The following is a 19,526-nucleotide window of genomic DNA, read 5'->3' on the forward strand; positions in this document are numbered from 1 at the left end:
TAGAAGAAGGCTAACCATGAATCCATTTCCTCCATCTAACTCCCGATCCTTTCCTATCCATAGAAAAATGAAAGAAACCCCAATCCACATGATCATAAATTTTCTCAAAAATTAAATCTTAAAAAAAACAATTTACACGCCTTGAGATATATAATCCTACTCCACTATCTGATTGCCACCAATGCTACATCCAAATCCGACAACCCCCAACAAAAGGTTCCCTAAGAAACAAGTATAGTGTCACCCGAAATCATCAATCTCCTAGAAATAACCATATATGCTATATTATATGAGAAAGTAACTAAATAATAGGCCTAAAATCCCCAATCTTCAAAGAATTCTCCTTCTTAGGAATCAAACATATGAATGCAGCATTTGTACAAGCATTGACAACTCCATTTTTGAAAAATTTAGTAAAACCCCTCATTAAATCAAACTAAACCTCAAAATGTCCCAACAATTTTGGAAAATAGCCATAATAAAACCATTTGGACCTAGGGAGTTCTCAAAATCAAAAACTACGTTTAATTTCCATTTCATCAAAAGGCCTTTCCAACCATCTAGCTTTATTTGTTCTTCCTTCTCCTTTTTACTTGACAAATTCACTTTAAATTTTACTCCGCTTTCTCCTTTTCCTTTATTTAGCACTTTACTATCCTTTTACCTCACTCTTCCTAACCTTAAATCCTCCAACTCACAAGCCCAACCCATGGCAATTTACTATCCTTTCACCTCACTCCTAACCTTAACAACTCCAACTCACAAACCCAACCCCTTTCCTTCCTAAAGCATTCAACCTAGCATACTAAGACTACGAGACTGGCCAAAGCTACTGTCCACGACTACTCAGTAATGACAGTTGCCACAAGAAGCAACAGATCTTCAAGTAAACCTTTTTTTCCTTTTTCTCTTCTTCTTTTTTTTTTTTTTTTTTTGGTTTTGTTTCCTAATAAGCATGTTTCTACGTAAACTCTAATGAAATACTTATCACAAGCATTTTAGATTTAACATGGAATCATAAATTCTAAATCTCATACTAACCCATCATAGGAATCAACTTTGTTGCCTGTGCTCGAATTACCAGTTCTTCATCTCCAAGGAGCTTCAGCAAGTGGTTTGCTATATCTTGCCTGCAATAAACCTGAAGAATAGCCAAGGGGGTAAAGACATGCAATTTATCAAAAGGCTTATTGCCATCAAAAGCAACCTTGAATCACATTAGACTGGAAAGTATATTCACCGAATCTGGTGATATATGAAATAGTTCTGAAATAACATCAATGGCATTCCTCCTCCATAAAACAGCTCCAGAAGCAAGACGCTGTAGAACTTCCTCAAGGCACTGGTTATCTGTGCTTCTGGTAAACCAATGTTTAGCAGTCAGATTTGAAAAGATAAAAATCTAGAACATGAATTACTAATGCAAATGAAAAAAATTTAAAAAGGAAAAAAGATACATGGAGCAGTATTCCGCAATGAATACAACAACAGCCCTAGCTGTGCCATCACGTTCATCTAAAAGGTGTAAGAGCAATGGTAATACAGCATCCATCTTTCTAGTATCAGTGAGACTGCTTCCAGCGAAGGAAGAATTGCTTCTAAAGAGGACTGCTTTCAAGATGCAAACAGCGCCATCAACCACATCCACATCAGCGCAGTGAAGCTTCAAAAAGAGCCAGGATGTGAGTATGAATATAAAGCATACAACCGCTCCAATAAATTTGAAAACACAGAATATTGATTCATTCTCCTTGAGTTGTTCGAATTATCTACATCCTATTAGTGCAGCTCATGGTATCTAATGCAATCAATGTAACCCAGGAAATAGAAGAAACCTACACAGTTTTCTACTACAACTAAGGGTGGCAAAGGTTACTTGGTCAACCAATCCACAATGGCTGTAGACACGACCTTAGGGAAGCATATGTAATCAAATTGAGCCAAAAATTTCAAACAAACCAGCATATATTGACATCAAATCAAGCTTGTACAAACTAGACACAACTGTTTGTCGTATGCTTTAAATCATGCAATAACCTTTCTACATATGAACATTATATACCTGTTACCTATGTAGCACGGACACGTCTCCTAAGACAACGTTTGGGTGTCGGACACGGACACGCGTCGGACACACGGTTGACACGTGTCCGACACTCTACCCTACGTGTCCCTTTTTTTTTTTTTGAATTTTTGCAGCCGGACACTCGTTTGGGCACTGTTGGACACGCTATGGATACGTTATGGACAGAGAGGGAGAGAAACCCTAACCTGTTGCAGACAGAGAGAGAGAGAGAGGGTGAAGAACCTGTTGAAATGGAGCCCTAGATCAGGTATGTTCTTCGATCAGGTGTCGTCTTCCTCGTCTTCCTCTCTGTGTCGTCTCCCTCTCTGCTCTCTCTCTCTCTCTCTCTCTCTCTCTCTCGCTATGGGGTTTCGGCGCCCTCGATCGACCATCGATTGACCATCAATCGCCCTCTCTGCTCTCTCTCTCTCGCTAAAATTTTCGGCGCCCTCGTTTGACCATCGATCGCTGTATTACATTATATACTAATAATATATATACATATATATATTTATATACTAATAATAATAGTATATATATATATATTTATATACTAATAATAATAGTAATAATAGTATATATATTTATATACTAATAATAATAGTAAATATATTATATACTAGATATATATTTGAACAAACATTTTTTTTTTCTTTTTTTTTTTCTTTTTTTTAGATATTATTATTTGTTTAAATAAATTATTTTTATTTATAAAAAAATTTTAATTTGTGAATAATATTTGATATTAAAATAAATAAATAATATTTATATTTTTTAATTTTACATATAATAAATAAATAAAATTATATATATTGAACGTGTCCCCATCGTGTCATGTCCCTTATTTTTTAAAAATTTGCGTTTTTCCGTGTCTGTGCATCATAGCCTGTTACACATAGAAAACTATATTGGTTATGAAGTGAATTGACACTTGAATATGATATAAAAATAGAATATCCATTTCTTTCTAACAAGGAGTATAATAGTGATTGACCAATCGGACCATGGACCTGCAAAGTGTTGTCTTGTCTCCAATTCCACAATTCATATCAATTAGGATTTAACAAGGGCATGTTCTCACTGAATATCTCCCAGTGAATTTCTTTCAAAAGTTTGACATAATATTGTTTATTTTCCACAGTTTACCACTCAGTGACAATTATATAACAGTGGCCCACTGAAGTCAAGCAATTTCAAAATTGGCCCAATTTTGAGGCCGTTAGACATTGTGGGTGATAGAGATTAGAGGCGATCGATCGTTGACCTCTTGGAAGATGGTAGACACTTCAATGGCCTGAGATCACCAGAGGTGGAAGAAGAGAAGACCAAGGCAAGCTTAAAGAGGAAAGGGGTGGCAATGAAAGACCTTGAACACTTAGTATATGCCATGTGATTCTTGTTGCTCTTGTTGTGTTATTGTGGTTGCACTTATGATGCCGTTATATAGACTCCAGGAGTATTGGAGCCCAAGCAACCTCAAGACAAACAGTGAGTTCTCCTCGACTCGACAGGAGGGTGATATCAGCCCTACTAGATGTGTCCTATGATTCAGATCCTTGGAAAGGTTGCATCATAGGAGCTGCAGCTGTAGGTATGATATCTCGAGAGAGGCGTATCATATGTGCATCAGATGTAAGTGTAAGGTCAACGTGCCTTTCTCTAAGCCAGGTCAAAAGGGGAGCTGTCACTGTAGGGAGACAGCTACATGACCTTGACGATCCCGAAGTCTTAGCCTCCAATCCACAATCCTCCAATAATCCCAAGGGGGAGCGCCTAGGTCCTGCTCCCAACCTAGGTAGCCAAGAGGGTGAGTGTATGGGTGAGCCAAGGGCTCGTCCTAAGCAGCTAAGTAAACATAGGTGAGCCAAGAGTCCAACTACGTTGCTATGGAGCTGGGGTGAGTGGGTAGAGAATATATTTCTTGAGTTATGATGGGCAACGAAGAGCTCTAGGTGAGCCAGCTTTATCAAAGTGAGTTGTGGCATTGTTTTCATACTTGGTGGTGTGCATGCCCCCGCTTAGGCTAGGCATATGACCCCGACTCATCGTGGTGCGTCAGGGGTCTGCCACATGGATGTGTGGTGGTGATGACATACTCATCGTGGTGCCTCAAGGGTCTGCCACGTGGATGTGTAATGGTGCTGACGTGACACCCGCAGGGCTCGCCACGTGCCAAGCATAAAATAGATACCCACAGACATAACTGTCAAAATCTTAAGATTCATAATTTGAATCATTCAATTCAATTCGATTGTGAGCCCTTTTCAATTTAAATGCATAGGATAAACTCACATATTTTAATGAATATCAATGAATCTATGCATGTCATGATACAATTGTACGACTCACAATTCTGAATCAATTTATGTGATATGGTAACTTGTCAGTTTTGAGGTTAAGAGTGATGTAGTTAGAAATAGTGGTGTAGTTATGTCTTAGCACCATAAGAGTTAGTTGGGTCTCTTGGCCTATAAATAGGTAGGTAGAGTCTTGGAAATGTAGTTGATGATATTTTTACATTGTATTTTGTAAGCATGAGAGATCTTGTATCTCTAATTGAGATTTTCTCTCTCTAATAAAATTCATTCCTAAATTGGCTCCATCAAAGAGAAGGTTCTAACTAATCCAAAATTGAGCAGCAAATGTAAAATTTAATCACAATAAGAGCCATTAGATAATATTAATATTCATAAATGCACCAAACTGTAAACCTAGACAAAGCATACCAAAAGAAGGGCTCAGCAGATTCCATGAAAGATTGCATATCTTCAATGACAATCAAAATAACAAAAACCTTTAGACATGGAGATCCACACAGTAACTTGGAAAACATCTTCTATCCAACAAATACTATAAAGACTGATAGATATTAAAAATACTCAGTTTTTCCTTCCAAAAGAACCCAACAAACAGCAAACACCAAATCCTTCTGTATCCAGCATCCATTCCCATTCCCAACTTCCATCCATAAATTTTTAGTTCCTATCTTTTTCTTGAAGAGTCTATCCGTGAATTTCAAGTTCTTATACTTCTTCTTCTACTTCTTTTTAACTAAGCTTGGCAGAGAACAAGCAGTCCCCAAAAACCATCCTCATTTTTTAAAAAAAAGAGAATAGAGAGAAGAAGAAAAGAAAAGGAAAAAAAAAAAAAATACATGGTTTACAGGAACCTGCAAAACTTGTACAATATCCAACTTCATAAGACTGCCACAAGGGAGCAAAGATATAAGCGATTGACATATAGAGTAGTTAATCCTCAAAACACAACACTTCTCAATTTTCAAGATGGCATCAGAGAAAAAGGTTCTAAACAGTTAAATTGCTTACCATTAGGAGAAAATGAGATTGAAACATGAATCCTACCTTCTTTACCTCGCACACACAAAAAGACCAACTTCCCATACTTAAAAGCCATTACTCTTAAATTGACTATTGTCACCACAATTTAGAATGAGAACAATTCCAAAGAACCCAAAGAGGTTCCCTCTCACAGACTACTCATTCCAAATCCACAAGCAGATGTTAGAACTCTTCTTGTCTCCACTATGAAGTTTATTGGCACACTTCAGTCCTGTACCATCCTAGTTTATGATGCAGAGTATACAAAGCTCAAGGAAGGTTAAATTCAAAGAAGTAATGATATTTGGACATTAACTTGATTTCAAATAGAAAACTATATTTCTAGTGTTACTAGAGTATTATTTTATGACTATTTTCATATTTTCTAGAATTTTTTGGTTAGGGGTATTTTGGTAATTTTAATATTTGCTGACACGGGCTGAAGGGGTCACCCATGGGTTGTCATGTGGGTCAAGTTATTTAAATGGTTTTTATTTGTGTTTCTTGTTTAGTCTTAAATTGGTTTTAGAAGTCAACATATTTTAGTAGTTTCCTTTTTTAGTTAAAGTTGAAATAGGAAGTCTTTAAAATCTATATAAAATCATGTAATGCTTCTAATTTAGTAGAATTGATATTATATAGAATATTCAGAGACTTGAAACTTTCTTATAGATTGTGTGATACAATCAAACCCTAAGTGTGATGCCGAAGGCCTCTAGGAGTGATTCCCAGAAACCTATGAAGCACGGATACTTCAAATAGGAAGACGTATCCATATCGGATACCGATACTCCTTGAATACTTACGGATATGTATCAGATACTTACTAAAAGTATCAAATACTTCTTAATTAATTTTGAAGTATCGGATACTTAGTTTTGAGGTATCGGATGCTCCAAGTCACATATTATCGGACACTTCTTAATTAATTTTTAAGTATCAAATGTTCTAAGTCACATATTACTCCTTTTACAAAATTATAATTGTATCATTTCTTGCATAACATCATAATATAATATAATTGCGAGGATAAATAGAATATTTTTACAATACTTTGCTTAGTTTTTTTATAAAAATAACATAGTAAGCTAAAGTAATAGAATTCATCAAATTGACATATCTTCATTTTATCATGCATGTCCCCTATAACTACATAGAAGTAAGGATTAATAAGATAATATAACAATAGTTAAATTAACTATCAATAAATAAATAAGCAAATAAACTTGCACATTTATTACCCCATACAAATTTACACAGACTCTTTAAGCAAATTAATAAGCAAATACACTTGCATGTCCCCTTAAACGCTCACCCCTTTATTACCCCCATACAAATTCTTCAAAACCCTATATTCTTATCTATGTTACACGGACTCTTCAAAATAAATCAAATACCCGTGTCGGGCATCCGACACTTGGACAAGAGTATGGGATATGTGTCGGATACTTCTTATATAATTGTATATAACACTATTGTTATATGTACATATTATTGTGTAATTGTTATAAATATCTTTTTAACACTATTAGAAACATACAACACCATTTTATCTCACATACTTGATTAAAAATATAAAAATATGACATTTTTTTTCTAAGTCCATGTATTCTTAAATTTATGAGTTGATGAGTCCGACCTCTAAATACATACCAACACCCAACACCCGTACCCGAGTCCATGTAACATAGATTCGTATTGCGATTTCGGCTATAAAACCCATTTAAAATCAAACCCAAAAGCCTAATTTGTTGCTGTCTCTACTCATCCTACATCAGTTTATCAGCTATCTTGGATCACTCTACCTGTCAAATCCAAGTTCCTGGTTAATCTTGCATCACTCCATTGGTACACACCAATCATCCCTGAAGTCACAAAAAGACTATGTGCTGGGAAACGAAAAGGCGTTGGACAGAAAAATTGAAGATTCTGTAATTTTATTTATTTATAAGTTTTTTAATTTAGGGATTTATTAGGTTAGTGTCCTATTTTTTATAAACATAACTAGGGTTTTCTAAGTTGCCTATATATGGCTTTATGGAATATTTTTAGGTTAGCTATGGAATATTGATATTGGTTGTGGCCGTTTCTGTGAGATTAGGGTTTTGACCCATGTGCTTCACTCTTCTTATTCTTCTTAGAACTTTTTATTTTTCTTTGGATCAATTCTCCATAATTTCCAGTTTTGGGATCAATTAGTTTGTTGAATGAGTTTCTTGATATTTGTTCAGCATCACTATGTGCCACCAAAATCCCTGGTTTCTTTGTGTTCAGAATCATTTACTCTTGATTTCATCCTTCTTGTCCAAATCCAACCCACGGTTTTACATGTTGCACAATTCATTTCAATATGGATGACATTAAACATTATGCACACATCTTCAAGTTCCTGTACCATCTATCTATGAAGCAGAGGGTGCGGGTACAGGTACTGGTGCGGGTACAGGTACTAGTACGGGTACGGATACTGGTACGTCAATGCGGCAAGACCTAAAAAAAATAGGATATGGGTATAGCTAGGGTACGTCAATAATTTTTTTATTTTTTATAATTTATAGTTTGAGATTCAACCTACAAATCAAAGTTCAATACCAAAACTAAAAAGAGAAATTACAAAACAAAAAGAGAAATCACAATTCAACAATACCAATACCAAAGCAAAGTTCACAAGCTATGTTAATGCCATTAAATAGGAGAAATTACAAAACAAATTTTCATTCCAAAAGCAAGCTAAGCAAAATTTAGAAACTTCAAGTTTCAATTTTTACTTTCATTAACTTCATCATTGAATAATACATCTTTCATTTCTAGCACATCAAGTAAAGAATTTGTAATTCAAGGAAATCAGAACTTTATGATAAATTAAACGTATCTCCACCAATATTCCATAACTTGATGCACCCCCGATGTACCCATCTGTTATCCACAAAGTACCAACGGAGTACCCAACTGCCAAAAAATATATAACAAGTACTCGGTACGTATTTTGAGTACCCAGTACGCATGCAACCCTATTGGTACACATACCAGTACCCGGTAAGTACCCAATACGAGTACGGCATCATTTTCGAAGTACCTGTGCTTCATAGGCCTCAATCCACATTTATAGTTTGTAGTAGTATATCCATCCATCAATACCATTCAGCAACAACCAGCATGCTTATCAAAACCTCACCTTTGAAAAATGATATCTTTTTGGGTGATTTAAGTTTCAAAAATGATATCATATAACACTAAAGCAAGATTAGGAAGCAAGCTTGTTCTAATCTTCATAAAAACGTTAACTCACCATATTTTGTACAGCTAACAAAATTTAAACCTCTAGTTGTCTCTTTCTTTTCTTCTAACTCGAGGGCTCGTAAAAGATACAATGAATTACTCTTGGAGGCACTGTTATACATAGCTCATTTTCCAGGAACTTTGTTTTTCAGTGTTCACTGTAATGCTCGCACTCTGTAAAGCCCACCACGCTGTTTGTCATTGATGTTTTCTTAAACTCAAGCTACCTACCAATGTATGGTCCTCTTAGATTGCCAAACTAAATTTTTCTGTTAATGGGCCAAGCACTACCACCATTCTATTAGCATTTAGCATTTTTTCAGTAAATTCTTAAATAATATCAATGTAATTATTTCAAACTTGCCAGCACTGAAACTCAAGGATTGCATATTCTTCATTTAATCAGTGTCTAGCATCCAGAACACTCCATCCTTCTTTTCCACCCTTCATTGTTTCTGTTTACATTTCGTTATATCGTATTGACCCACCATCACCTGTTTAAACTAGTCCATCCATCTACTCCCAACACTGCGTTTGAATGTAGGTGTAATGTCAAGAAATACCTCCTCAGTGAAGATACGATCAACCACCACTAACATGTACCAATTTGATTTTTATCACAAATTGGGATAGGGTCAATAATTTTCAAAGGTGTACTAAATTAAGTGGCTATTTTGTTATCTACCTCCATTGCTCAACAAAAAGTGCAATAAGGTAAAATCAAAACCAGCATCACAAAGATCAACACAATATTGTTAAAAGAATCTACACGAGTACAAAAAATTATGATTACACGTGTTTGATTCACAAAAAGTTCAACTGTTCAACTACATTCACTGTCCCTCAAACAGCTATTGAAATAAGAACTGACAAAAACAAAACAAAACAAAAAAAGAAAAGACAAGAGATGGAATAGGCATGGCAATGCGTTAATCAAGAAACTCAAAGCCATTTATAAGAAGCTTGGTCACATGAAAACTTTGAATGTTCAAAGCCATTTATAAGAACTTTTGTCACATGAAAGCTTTGATATCTATTACGATGTAACGAATGCAATTTGATGACTCTAATAAGAAAATTACTGCAGCATATCTATTTAAGAATTTGAACAATAGCTACCTGTGATATGAGAACACGAGATATCCGCAGCCCATCTTCTGACATTGCATTTTCAAATTGCTTGCCATCAAAACGCCCCAATAAAAGGGATAGACAATTTAGGAAAAACTTTATAGTCTCTACTCCACTTTCTTTATTCTCAGTATGCTCTTCAGTGTAATTGCCAGCATAAAACTGCATATAAGGCTTATCAGCAACTGAACTTCATCAACCAAAATCATAATAGTACACATGTGATAACCTATGAAGCACTGGTGCTGGTACAGATACCAGTACGGGTACAATACGGATATGCCGATACGCTAAAATCTAAAAAAAAATAACGTACGGATACAACTAAGGTACGTCAAATATTTATTTATTTATTTTTATTTTTTAAAAATTTATAACTAAACATCCCACCTACAAATCAAAGTTCAAAACAATAGTACCCACCGCATACCCCCAACTTCCCCAGACCGTATACGATGTACCTAGTATGTACACGACGTACCCGATACGCGCGTAGCCATACCAGTACGCATACCCGCACCTAGTAAGTACCTGATACTTGTACAGCAATATTTTTAGAATACCAGTGCTTCATAGGTGGTAACATTATATTATAAAATGAAATCTGATTGCCTAATCTAGGACATCAAGTAAGTGACACTAGATCTTCAGATCATAATTAATCATATCAACTATATTGTCTATCACCAATTCAGGATCAGAAATGTGGTTCAGTGCCAATGCCTTGCTTTTCCCCTTTCTTTGTTGATATCAATTCCAAGTAGAAAAATTGGAATCAATATTATATAACAAAAACAAGACACATAACACGAGCTTTTATTTCCACACATCACTTTTCTCAGTTCACACACCATTTTTAGTTCAAATATCAAACAAAGCTATATGGTTCGGAAATCAACTTCTAAATGAAAATATATGGTTCGGAAATCAACTTCCAAACTAAAGTTGTAGCCGAACCATCAGTTTGGAAGTTAATTTCCAAATCATGTAATTTTGGTTGGAAGTTGATATCCAAATAATTATTTATATAAAAATTAAAAAAATTAAAAAAGAAGAAAAAAAAAAGTGTGAATTGAGAGAAAGTGGTGTATAGAAAAGCTCCTGATAATACTATATACCATGGTTGAATGGTAAAATTTCTCTTTGCCAAGGAGTGCCAGTCCCCATTAAATCACTACCTAGTGTTGATCCTCGATTCCTTGCTAAAAGAGGTGCACAAACAATGGCCTTGTTTGGCAAAGGCTACAATTAGTGGGTTTAGGCTAAAATTCACAAAAAAAACAAAATAGGCTAAAATAGCTAATAAGACAAAATGTCACATCAAATCCATAATCATTTCACTTTTTCTCTCACAAACAACACATTCAACTACAAAAAAACCCAACAATCTTCCCAAACACAAAGGGTATGTTTGGTTTAGCTTTGAGAGATGAGTTTTAGAAAAAAAATTCCAAAAAATTATTTGGTTTGAGATTTTTCTCAAAAAATTTCCAAAATCACTCTCTCTTACACATCAATCAATCACTTTTTCTCTCTCCTCTCTCATTCTCAATCACTTTTTCTCTCACACACATCTACTCAATTACAACAAAATATCAAATCATCCCAAACTCCCAAACTCCAAAACTACTTTCAAAATATACAACCAAACAAACCAAAAAAATTTCTAAACTCTCTCCCCAAATTTTTTTTCAAAAACAAACCAAACAAGCCCAAAAATTTTAACCTACTAAAATAGTCAAAAATTAAAATAGCCTACTAAAATATAGCCAACTTCCCAAACAAGGCCAATACCACCTTTCCATATTCAATAAGTTAGTAATATGCTTTAAGAATGCAATCAGCTGGCTGGATCCTTGTATGTTGGTAACATGCCAGCACAAATTTTTCCAAAGGTTTTAAATACTGTTGTAGAAATTGCTGAAAGAAATTACCTACATTGAAATGCATTCCAGTCTGCATAGAATGCCAGAACTTATACAAGATAGTGAAATTCCATTAAGTGGCTGAACACAGACACCAACTCATTGTCTACACTGTAAGAGTGGATGCGACATGACATAGCATGCTCTAAGCACTACATAAATGTCTAACACCTTGAATCCACAACTAACATTTTTATGGGATCCTTACCAAGAACCACACCCACACCTAACGATTTATACCTGATTAGATGCAACAAAGATTCAATGAGTAGAAGAATATGAGCATTTGGGAACTGGAAAAATCTAGTCGAATCATTGCAGGGATGAGGAAGGGATCTGACAATTTTGTGCTGAGTCAAGAAGCATGTTGGATTCTCAGCAGGTCATGATCATAGATGTTGATTTGACATGAACTTTTTGGCCTTGGGATGTTCAACTTAAACATGCTTTCCCCCATATATTTGGCACCAGCACACATAAAGCTAAATTTGTGACATATTTGTGATGAGATTGGAGTCCTGGTGGCATGACATCATTGGATTATTAGGGCTGTTCATTGGACATCGTAAAGAGAGGGGCTTTTGGGCAGGGTTAGTGTGTACACCTGAAGCGAAGGATGGGAACAAGCAGAATCGATTTGTTCCAATTTTTGGCCCTGCACCAACCATCGAATGGACCATGGACTAAACAGTCACTCCAATGCTTCCCCCACCCCAGCACAAGGTACATCTTGTGCATATGGGCTACTATAACTATCCAAGAAGACACACGAAACTCAAAGGATAAACAAATCCACCTGGTGAATTGCCAAGCTACAAGTCCTATGACACATGAGTGGAATCCTCTAAAAAGCCAAGGTCATGATAGGGCAAGAGGGCCCACTTGGAGACTGACTTGGAATGCCAGCAAGAAATGCTAAGGTTGATAAAAGTTGGCCTACCAATAAACCCAACCAAACCAAACCTTAAGTCCTATCAAATAGGGTTGGCTACATGAATCCTTCTCCACATGACTCCATCAACGGCCATTTGGTTAGTCAAATTTAGGAGATTTATTTCTCTATTTACTACACTAGCTCACGTCAATTTAGGTCAGCCCCTTGCACTAACACTTCTATCTACTGTCACAGTATTGTATCTCTTCACTACTGCATCTGTTGGTCTCCGTTATATATAATCAAACCATCTCAATCTATTCTCTTTCAACTTATCATCTATCAGTAATACTCCTACCCATTCACGAACATACTTATTCCTAGTTCTGTTTTTTCTAGTTTTGCCACACATCCACTTAGCATTCTCATCTCAGCAACACATTTTATCTACATATTGTTTCTTAGTTGCCCAATATTCCGTCCCATACAACATCGCGGATATAATAGTCATTCTATCGAACTTTCCTTTTAGTCTAGTGGGTACTCATTTATCGCACAGTACCCCAGACGCACTCCTCCACCTAAGCCACCCCGCCTTGATTCTATGAATCACATCTGCTACAATCTGCCCAGCCGTTGTGATAATCGATCCTAAATAACGAAAATGTTCACTCTTAAGTAATTTTTGGTTCTCAATCTTCACTTCTACTATGCTTCCATTGTTACTGCTACTAAAATTATACTCCATATATTCTGTCTTAGTTCTGTTTATCCTAAATCTAGCTTACTAATATGTGAAAGAAAATAAACTAGTTTAGTTCTAGTCTACTCTGCTTCCACCCATCCTCTCCTCCATTCACCCACACCACCAACCGCCCACCGTCCACTATCTCTACCACACCCATATCATCACCATCACCATCACCAATGACATCTCTACTATACCACCACCACCAACTCCACCAATTTTTGCCACACCCACACCACAACCAATTGCCTCCACCAAACCCAAACCGCCTCTCTCCAATTGCCTCCAATGTATCCTAGATATCCTCTTTCAATCTAAGATCCTCATATCTTGACGTCAACAACTTCAATCCTGACAAACTAGCTACAAAAGGTCATGCACCAAAGGATCAAAAGGTTCATACTCAAGATCTTCATATCTATGTATTAATTACTTCTCTTAAAACAGATCTATCTACATACGTGTGTGTTTGTGTGTGTATGTGTGATTTGGTTGTAATTCGTTGTGAGGCTATATTGATTCCCATCTCGATGTTACCAACGAACACTAATGGGAGGGAGAGACTAGGAAAAGGAATCCATGGGGAGACATTGGAAAAGGGGAGGCAGAGGGTGGGAAGAGGCTCCATTTCTGGCGACTCAGTGGACATAGAGTGGTTATGGTGGGGGTGAAAGGAGTTGGAGGCTATAGAGAAAAAGAGTGGGAGCGGTAGTGGTAGGGATGATGTGAAAAGCACAATGGGGAGGCATTAGGATGAGGTGTGACGGAAAAAAAAGAGAGGCTGGGGGTGGGCGGTAAGGGAGATTGGGAAGGGGAAGGAAAAACATTATGGAAAATTATTTGTAAATGTGGGTATGAACAAAAGTTTGGGAAGTGATTTTAATAATTAAAAAAAGAGTGTACTTATCAAAAAAAAATAATAATAATAATAATAATTGAAAAAAGAGTGTAAATTGACAAATTCATAGGATGATAGGTAAAAAGACTAACTTATCCTTTCTCCATTGGTTATAATAAACAAACTTGCACAGGTGGGGTGAATTGAGTTGCATGTAAAATGCAGGGTTTAAATTGTTAAAATTAAAAATTTAGGGTTCACTCTACCTGTTCGAATGGAAACCTTGCCGAATTGTATCATATCATATGATATGAATCCAGCATCAGACGATTCCAACTGACGATGCATCCAAAAAATTTTTTGTATATTTTAGAATTTTATAGCATACTTTAGACCATTCATAGATTCCCATAAGCCTATATGTAGCAAACATCAAATAGCAATATCAAAAGGGAAAGAAAAAAAAAATAATTGACAAGCATGCATGTAACAAAACATCAAATAGCAACATCATGCTTCTCTAGCTAGTTCAAAGTCAATAGAACATAACTATATAACAAGAATATTACTTCTTAAAGATCACCTGAATCCCAGACAGGTACTGGTCCACCAATTCTTTGTACTGCTGATAAAATTTGTAGTCTTCCAAGTGCATCAACATGCCATAATGTTTCCAACGAGAAGAGAGAAGCAAAACTCCAGTCTTGTGCATTTGTGAACCTGCCTTTCATTTCAAAAACAAGCATATCATCTTGGAGAGATAATTAACAAAAACTACAGACTATGAAATACTTTGGCATGTGATGAGAATAACACCAGCCTCAGTTTGAATGTGCACATAATGCCCTTTTGTGCCTTGCAACCACTTAAGCACTTTCTCCAACCCGTATGCATGTAAAGAACGGCTTTTTCTGCTCCACTGCATAACATGAATTACTAAAAATGTTATTCATGTGTTAAGCTTTCAGTAGCTCAAACAGGAAATCAAATTACATTCCGCAGAAAGTTGCATTTATTCAGGAAGCAATTCAAACCCAACATACATTTATACTGTGTGAATTCTTTCAATTCTTATAGTAAGAGCCATCTGGATTCTGAAATCAGAAAACTCATAGCTCCAAGCATCCATAAATAACTACTGATATAAATCGAAAGCAAGTGAAGATAACACACAAAAAAGATCACAAAACTAGAGATAGTACAAGGTTTTTCCAAGAAGAGATTGCACACCCTTTTCAAACACATAATGAAGAACCCTAGTCAGTTATAATATTCAGCAAACATACAGAACTTGTAATCATTTTTATTTTTATTTATTTTTTTAAATCCAACTTATCTCAAGTTGTCACCAAAAGGCTGGGAAAATTCAAGACAATGAAAACCCTTGGTTCCATTGAAAAAATGATGAAGAGGTGAAATAACGGTATTTCTGTAAATAACAGGGAACAAAATTAGCTTATTTTCCATCATACTGAGAGTGATGAACAGGGGTCTTGTCTAATTCAAAGGAACAGATAGCCTTTGGATTATGTCCAAAATGATCCAAGCCTAGTCAAAAATCAGTGGCAAGAGAAGACTAGAATGAGTTGAATCAAACAGGAGCACAGCAAGCTTTTGATTTCCACGTAGCATACTAGAATCCAATATTCCTAGATTATGGCTCCTAGACTTCTTTTCACTTAATTTCTTGAACAGAAGTAGGTTGTCATAATTTACAACTGTAACTTAAACAACTTCATTATCTTATATCTACCTTCAGTTAAGCATTCAAATTGAACGAGTTCTTCGTCATTAAGGTGTTCATCTCCCATAAATTTACTTTTACCATTTATTTTATAATGGAATTAGTGAGGAAAATGCATATCCACCCTTGAATAGTATTTGAAGTGTCAACAAAAAGGTCAAAAGCAGAGGCAATAAAGCATAAAGATATGTGCATCTTTATAGCCAATACAATCTTTGTGTTGAGAATAGTTTGCCCCTCTCTCTAATAGCTTAAGCTTTTAGATGAGTCAGTGGTTAACAATCTAATATAGTATCAGAGGAGGCAATAGAACCTGAGTTCAAATGTCACCGTCTACCCAATTCTTTGAAGGAAAGAAAACAAAAACAAAAAAACTTGTATTTGCTTGCCCCACTTATGAAGAAGAGTTTGGCCACACATGGGGGGTGTGTTAAGAATATAATATAAATAATAAAGTTGGCCCTCCCTATAATAGCTTAAGCTTTTAGATGAGTCAGTGGTCAACAAGCTAATACTTTGAACTGCCAATCAAAAAATATAATCTTTGAATATGTACGCTCATTCCTTTTTAGTTTTCATTAATCAAAATCTGTTAGGAGTGATGAAAGAAATGATTATTAAAAAATAAGGGTATTACGTTATGCTGATAAAGGCTATTATGAAATGCTGGTCCTGTTAATGCACAGTGCTGGGAGGGGAAGATGGGGAACAAACCTAACTGGTGTAAAAACCTAACAGTGAAAGGAAGGAGACTGCTGAAAAATTCCTTGTAATTCGATTCAATTTCAAATCTGACCTGATCAATGTCATTACATCAAGCCCCATGGAAATACTTTTTGCAAAACACCAATCCAAATTAAATTAGGACAACAGAATGAAATAGACTTCAAAAGAAACTAAATTTCCTAAACTGATAGAACTAGAACTTCAAACTCCATCACAAAACTATGCAATATTTACACAATGTGGCAGCTCTCAAACTTGAACAAGCATTCACATACTTGGCAATATAAAACAATCAAATGCAATGGCAAGATTTTGGTTTTGTTTCCTTTTCATTCTAATGTGAAGTAAATTTTTTATTTAAATTCTTACATTACCTACACATATATACACCTTCAATTCCACCCAGACAGTTAAATTATTGAATGTGCTGAGAGAAAGCTATCTCACAGTTCCTTCCCTTCTCTTCTCAATTTTATCCTCAGTTATTCTATTTTTATGCCAGCAAATGAAAAGAACCTCAAATCAACTTCTACAAATTTTAAAGTAAATGGGACCTAATGATAACAAATTCGAAAGAGATCTCAAAATATATATATTTATATATATAGTAGATAAGTTAGGAAGATACAGCATCGAGTCTCTGCACAAGAATAATAAGTTCATCTAAATGATCCCAAAGCAACAACTTCATCTCCATGTTGTTTAACACATCAGGAGATCTATTAGTTGGTTTCACTTTCTTCTCAACGAAAGCAGCAGGTGCCGAAGTAATTGGCAGGAATGATAAATTTGGATTAGATGGTTTCAGCCTATCATCTGACCCGTCAGAAACTAGATCCTTTTTTGTCAATGCCTCAGTGAGAGCTAAAATGCAATCAGCAGCAGCCACTGAAAGGCGAGTTGGCAACTCAAATCCCCCCTGCAAAGTGCTACAACTAAAAATATCAAACATTAGGAAAACAAATATAAGCATAGGATAAAGTTGTCAAAAGGATTTCTGAGTCAACACATGCATGCAACGATGACAGAACTAATGCAACGACTGAACTACTAATATTCTAACAAGAGATTCAACGTAATCAAAAAAAAAAAATTTAAGGCACACAATACATGATGTTTCTCAGATTGCTTCAGAGAATTGAATTGGTCTGATAGCATAATGATAACATCTTGGAGTTGACTTTCATCTCAAACAATTCATAGTAGTTTCTATTCTTTTACTAGGACAAATCATTACATCATCACTGCTAAGACAAAGATGAGGGTCTTGCTCTCAACCAAGAATCATTATTAGAACCCTAAGCCTTACCATAACTTTTAGAGCAAGTTGGCAAACAAATTTTCCCACCTAGCATATAAATTTCTATGACATTACACAGCAAGACAGTAACAGAACCAGTGAATTCAACAAGCCACTTTTGTATTACATTTTTTGCAAGTGTTTTATCACCAAAAACAATAGATATTTCAGTAAAGCTCATTACACATATCCCTGGGTACCCGCAGCCCAAAGGGCACACATCTCTCAATAAGAGAATATCAAACCAAGCCTACCTTAAAAATATTCATCACAGTTTGATAGACTAGGCAAGTAGTTCTAGTGCAGAACTATGTTTTATTAATGAGAATAATGGGTTCCACTTCAACTTCAAACCATAAACCAAACCAAGTTTTAAGTCTCATCAAATGGAGTTAGCTATATGAATCATTCTTCTCCACTCGACTCTATCAACGGCCATTTGGTTAGTCAAATTCAGAAGATTCATATCTCTATTTACTACATAGCCCACGTCAATCTAGGTCTACCTCCTAACACTTACATCTACCGTCACTGTATCGCATTTTTTCATTATTGTCTTTGTTGGTTTCCATTGTATATGACCAAACCATCTCAATCTATTCTCTCTCAACTTATCTTCTATCAGTACTACTCCTACCCATTCACGAATATACTCATTCCTAACTCTGCCTTTTCTAGGCTTGCCACACATCCACCGTAACATCCTCATCTCAACAACACTCATCTTATCTACATGTTTCTTAGTTGCCCAACATTCCGTTTCATACAACATCGCTGGGCTAATAATCATTCTATAGAACTTTTTTTTTAGTCTAGTGGGTACTTTTATCACATAATACCCCAAGCGCACTCCTCCACTTAAGCCATCCCGTCTTAATTCTATAGACCATATCCGCTCCAATCTCCCCAGCTGTTGTGATAATCAATCCTAAATAACGAAAATGCTCACTCTTAGGTAGTTCTTGGTTCTCAATCTTCACTTCTCCTCTACTTCCATTGATACTATTACTAAAATTACACTCCATATACTCTATCTTAGTTATACTTATCCTAAATTCTTTAGATTCAAGTGCTTCTTTCCAAGTCTCCAACTTAGTATTAACTCCTTCTCTAGTCTCTTCCACTAACACGATATCATTTGTAAAAAACATACACCATGGCACATCAACTTGAATATTTCTCGTCAACTAATCCATAACTAAAACAAAAAGATAAGGACTTAAGGTTGATTCTTGGTGTCACCTCACAATAATTGAAAATTCACTTTTCTCACCAGCAGGCAATCTAATAGTTGTCACCACACCGTCATACATGTCCCTAATCACATCAATGTAACATTTTGTCACCCCTTTGCTCTCTAGCACCCAAGAGATTATATCCCGAAGTACTCTATCATATGCTTTCTCAAGATTGTTGACCTACCACACATAAATCCAAATTGTTTCTCACCACTATTATATCTCACAATCGACTATGCATCAGCTTGATTCCTCTATGGTTGCAATTCTGGAAATCTCCTTTATTCCTATAAATTGGTACTAAAATACTCTTCCTCCAC

The 19,526-nt window shown here is 35.7% G+C and overlaps 1 protein-coding gene across 1 annotated transcript in view; it reads right to left on the reverse strand.

The window, feature by feature from the left end:
- The window catches only part of LOC114319272 (uncharacterized), a 56,049-nt gene that overhangs the window by 18,600 nt on the left and 17,923 nt on the right, over window positions 1–19,526 (reverse strand). The window contains exons 5-11 of the mRNA XM_082905342.1: window positions 17,297–17,597; window positions 15,015–15,117; window positions 14,782–14,918; window positions 9,802–9,975; window positions 1,458–1,663; window positions 1,241–1,358; window positions 1,042–1,141 (exon numbers count right to left, since the gene is read on the reverse strand). Coding sequence (XP_082761468.1) covers window positions 1,042–1,141; window positions 1,241–1,358; window positions 1,458–1,663; window positions 9,802–9,975; window positions 14,782–14,918; window positions 15,015–15,117; window positions 17,297–17,597 — 1,139 coding nt within the window. The remainder of the gene's footprint in view (window positions 1–1,041; window positions 1,142–1,240; window positions 1,359–1,457; window positions 1,664–9,801; window positions 9,976–14,781; window positions 14,919–15,014; window positions 15,118–17,296; window positions 17,598–19,526) is intronic.

The sequence above is a fragment of the Camellia sinensis genome, chromosome 14, assembly GCF_055761805.1.
Source record: "Camellia sinensis isolate YWXY chromosome 14, ASM5576180v1, whole genome shotgun sequence".
In the NCBI taxonomy this organism is placed as follows: domain Eukaryota; kingdom Viridiplantae; phylum Streptophyta; class Magnoliopsida; order Ericales; family Theaceae; genus Camellia; species Camellia sinensis.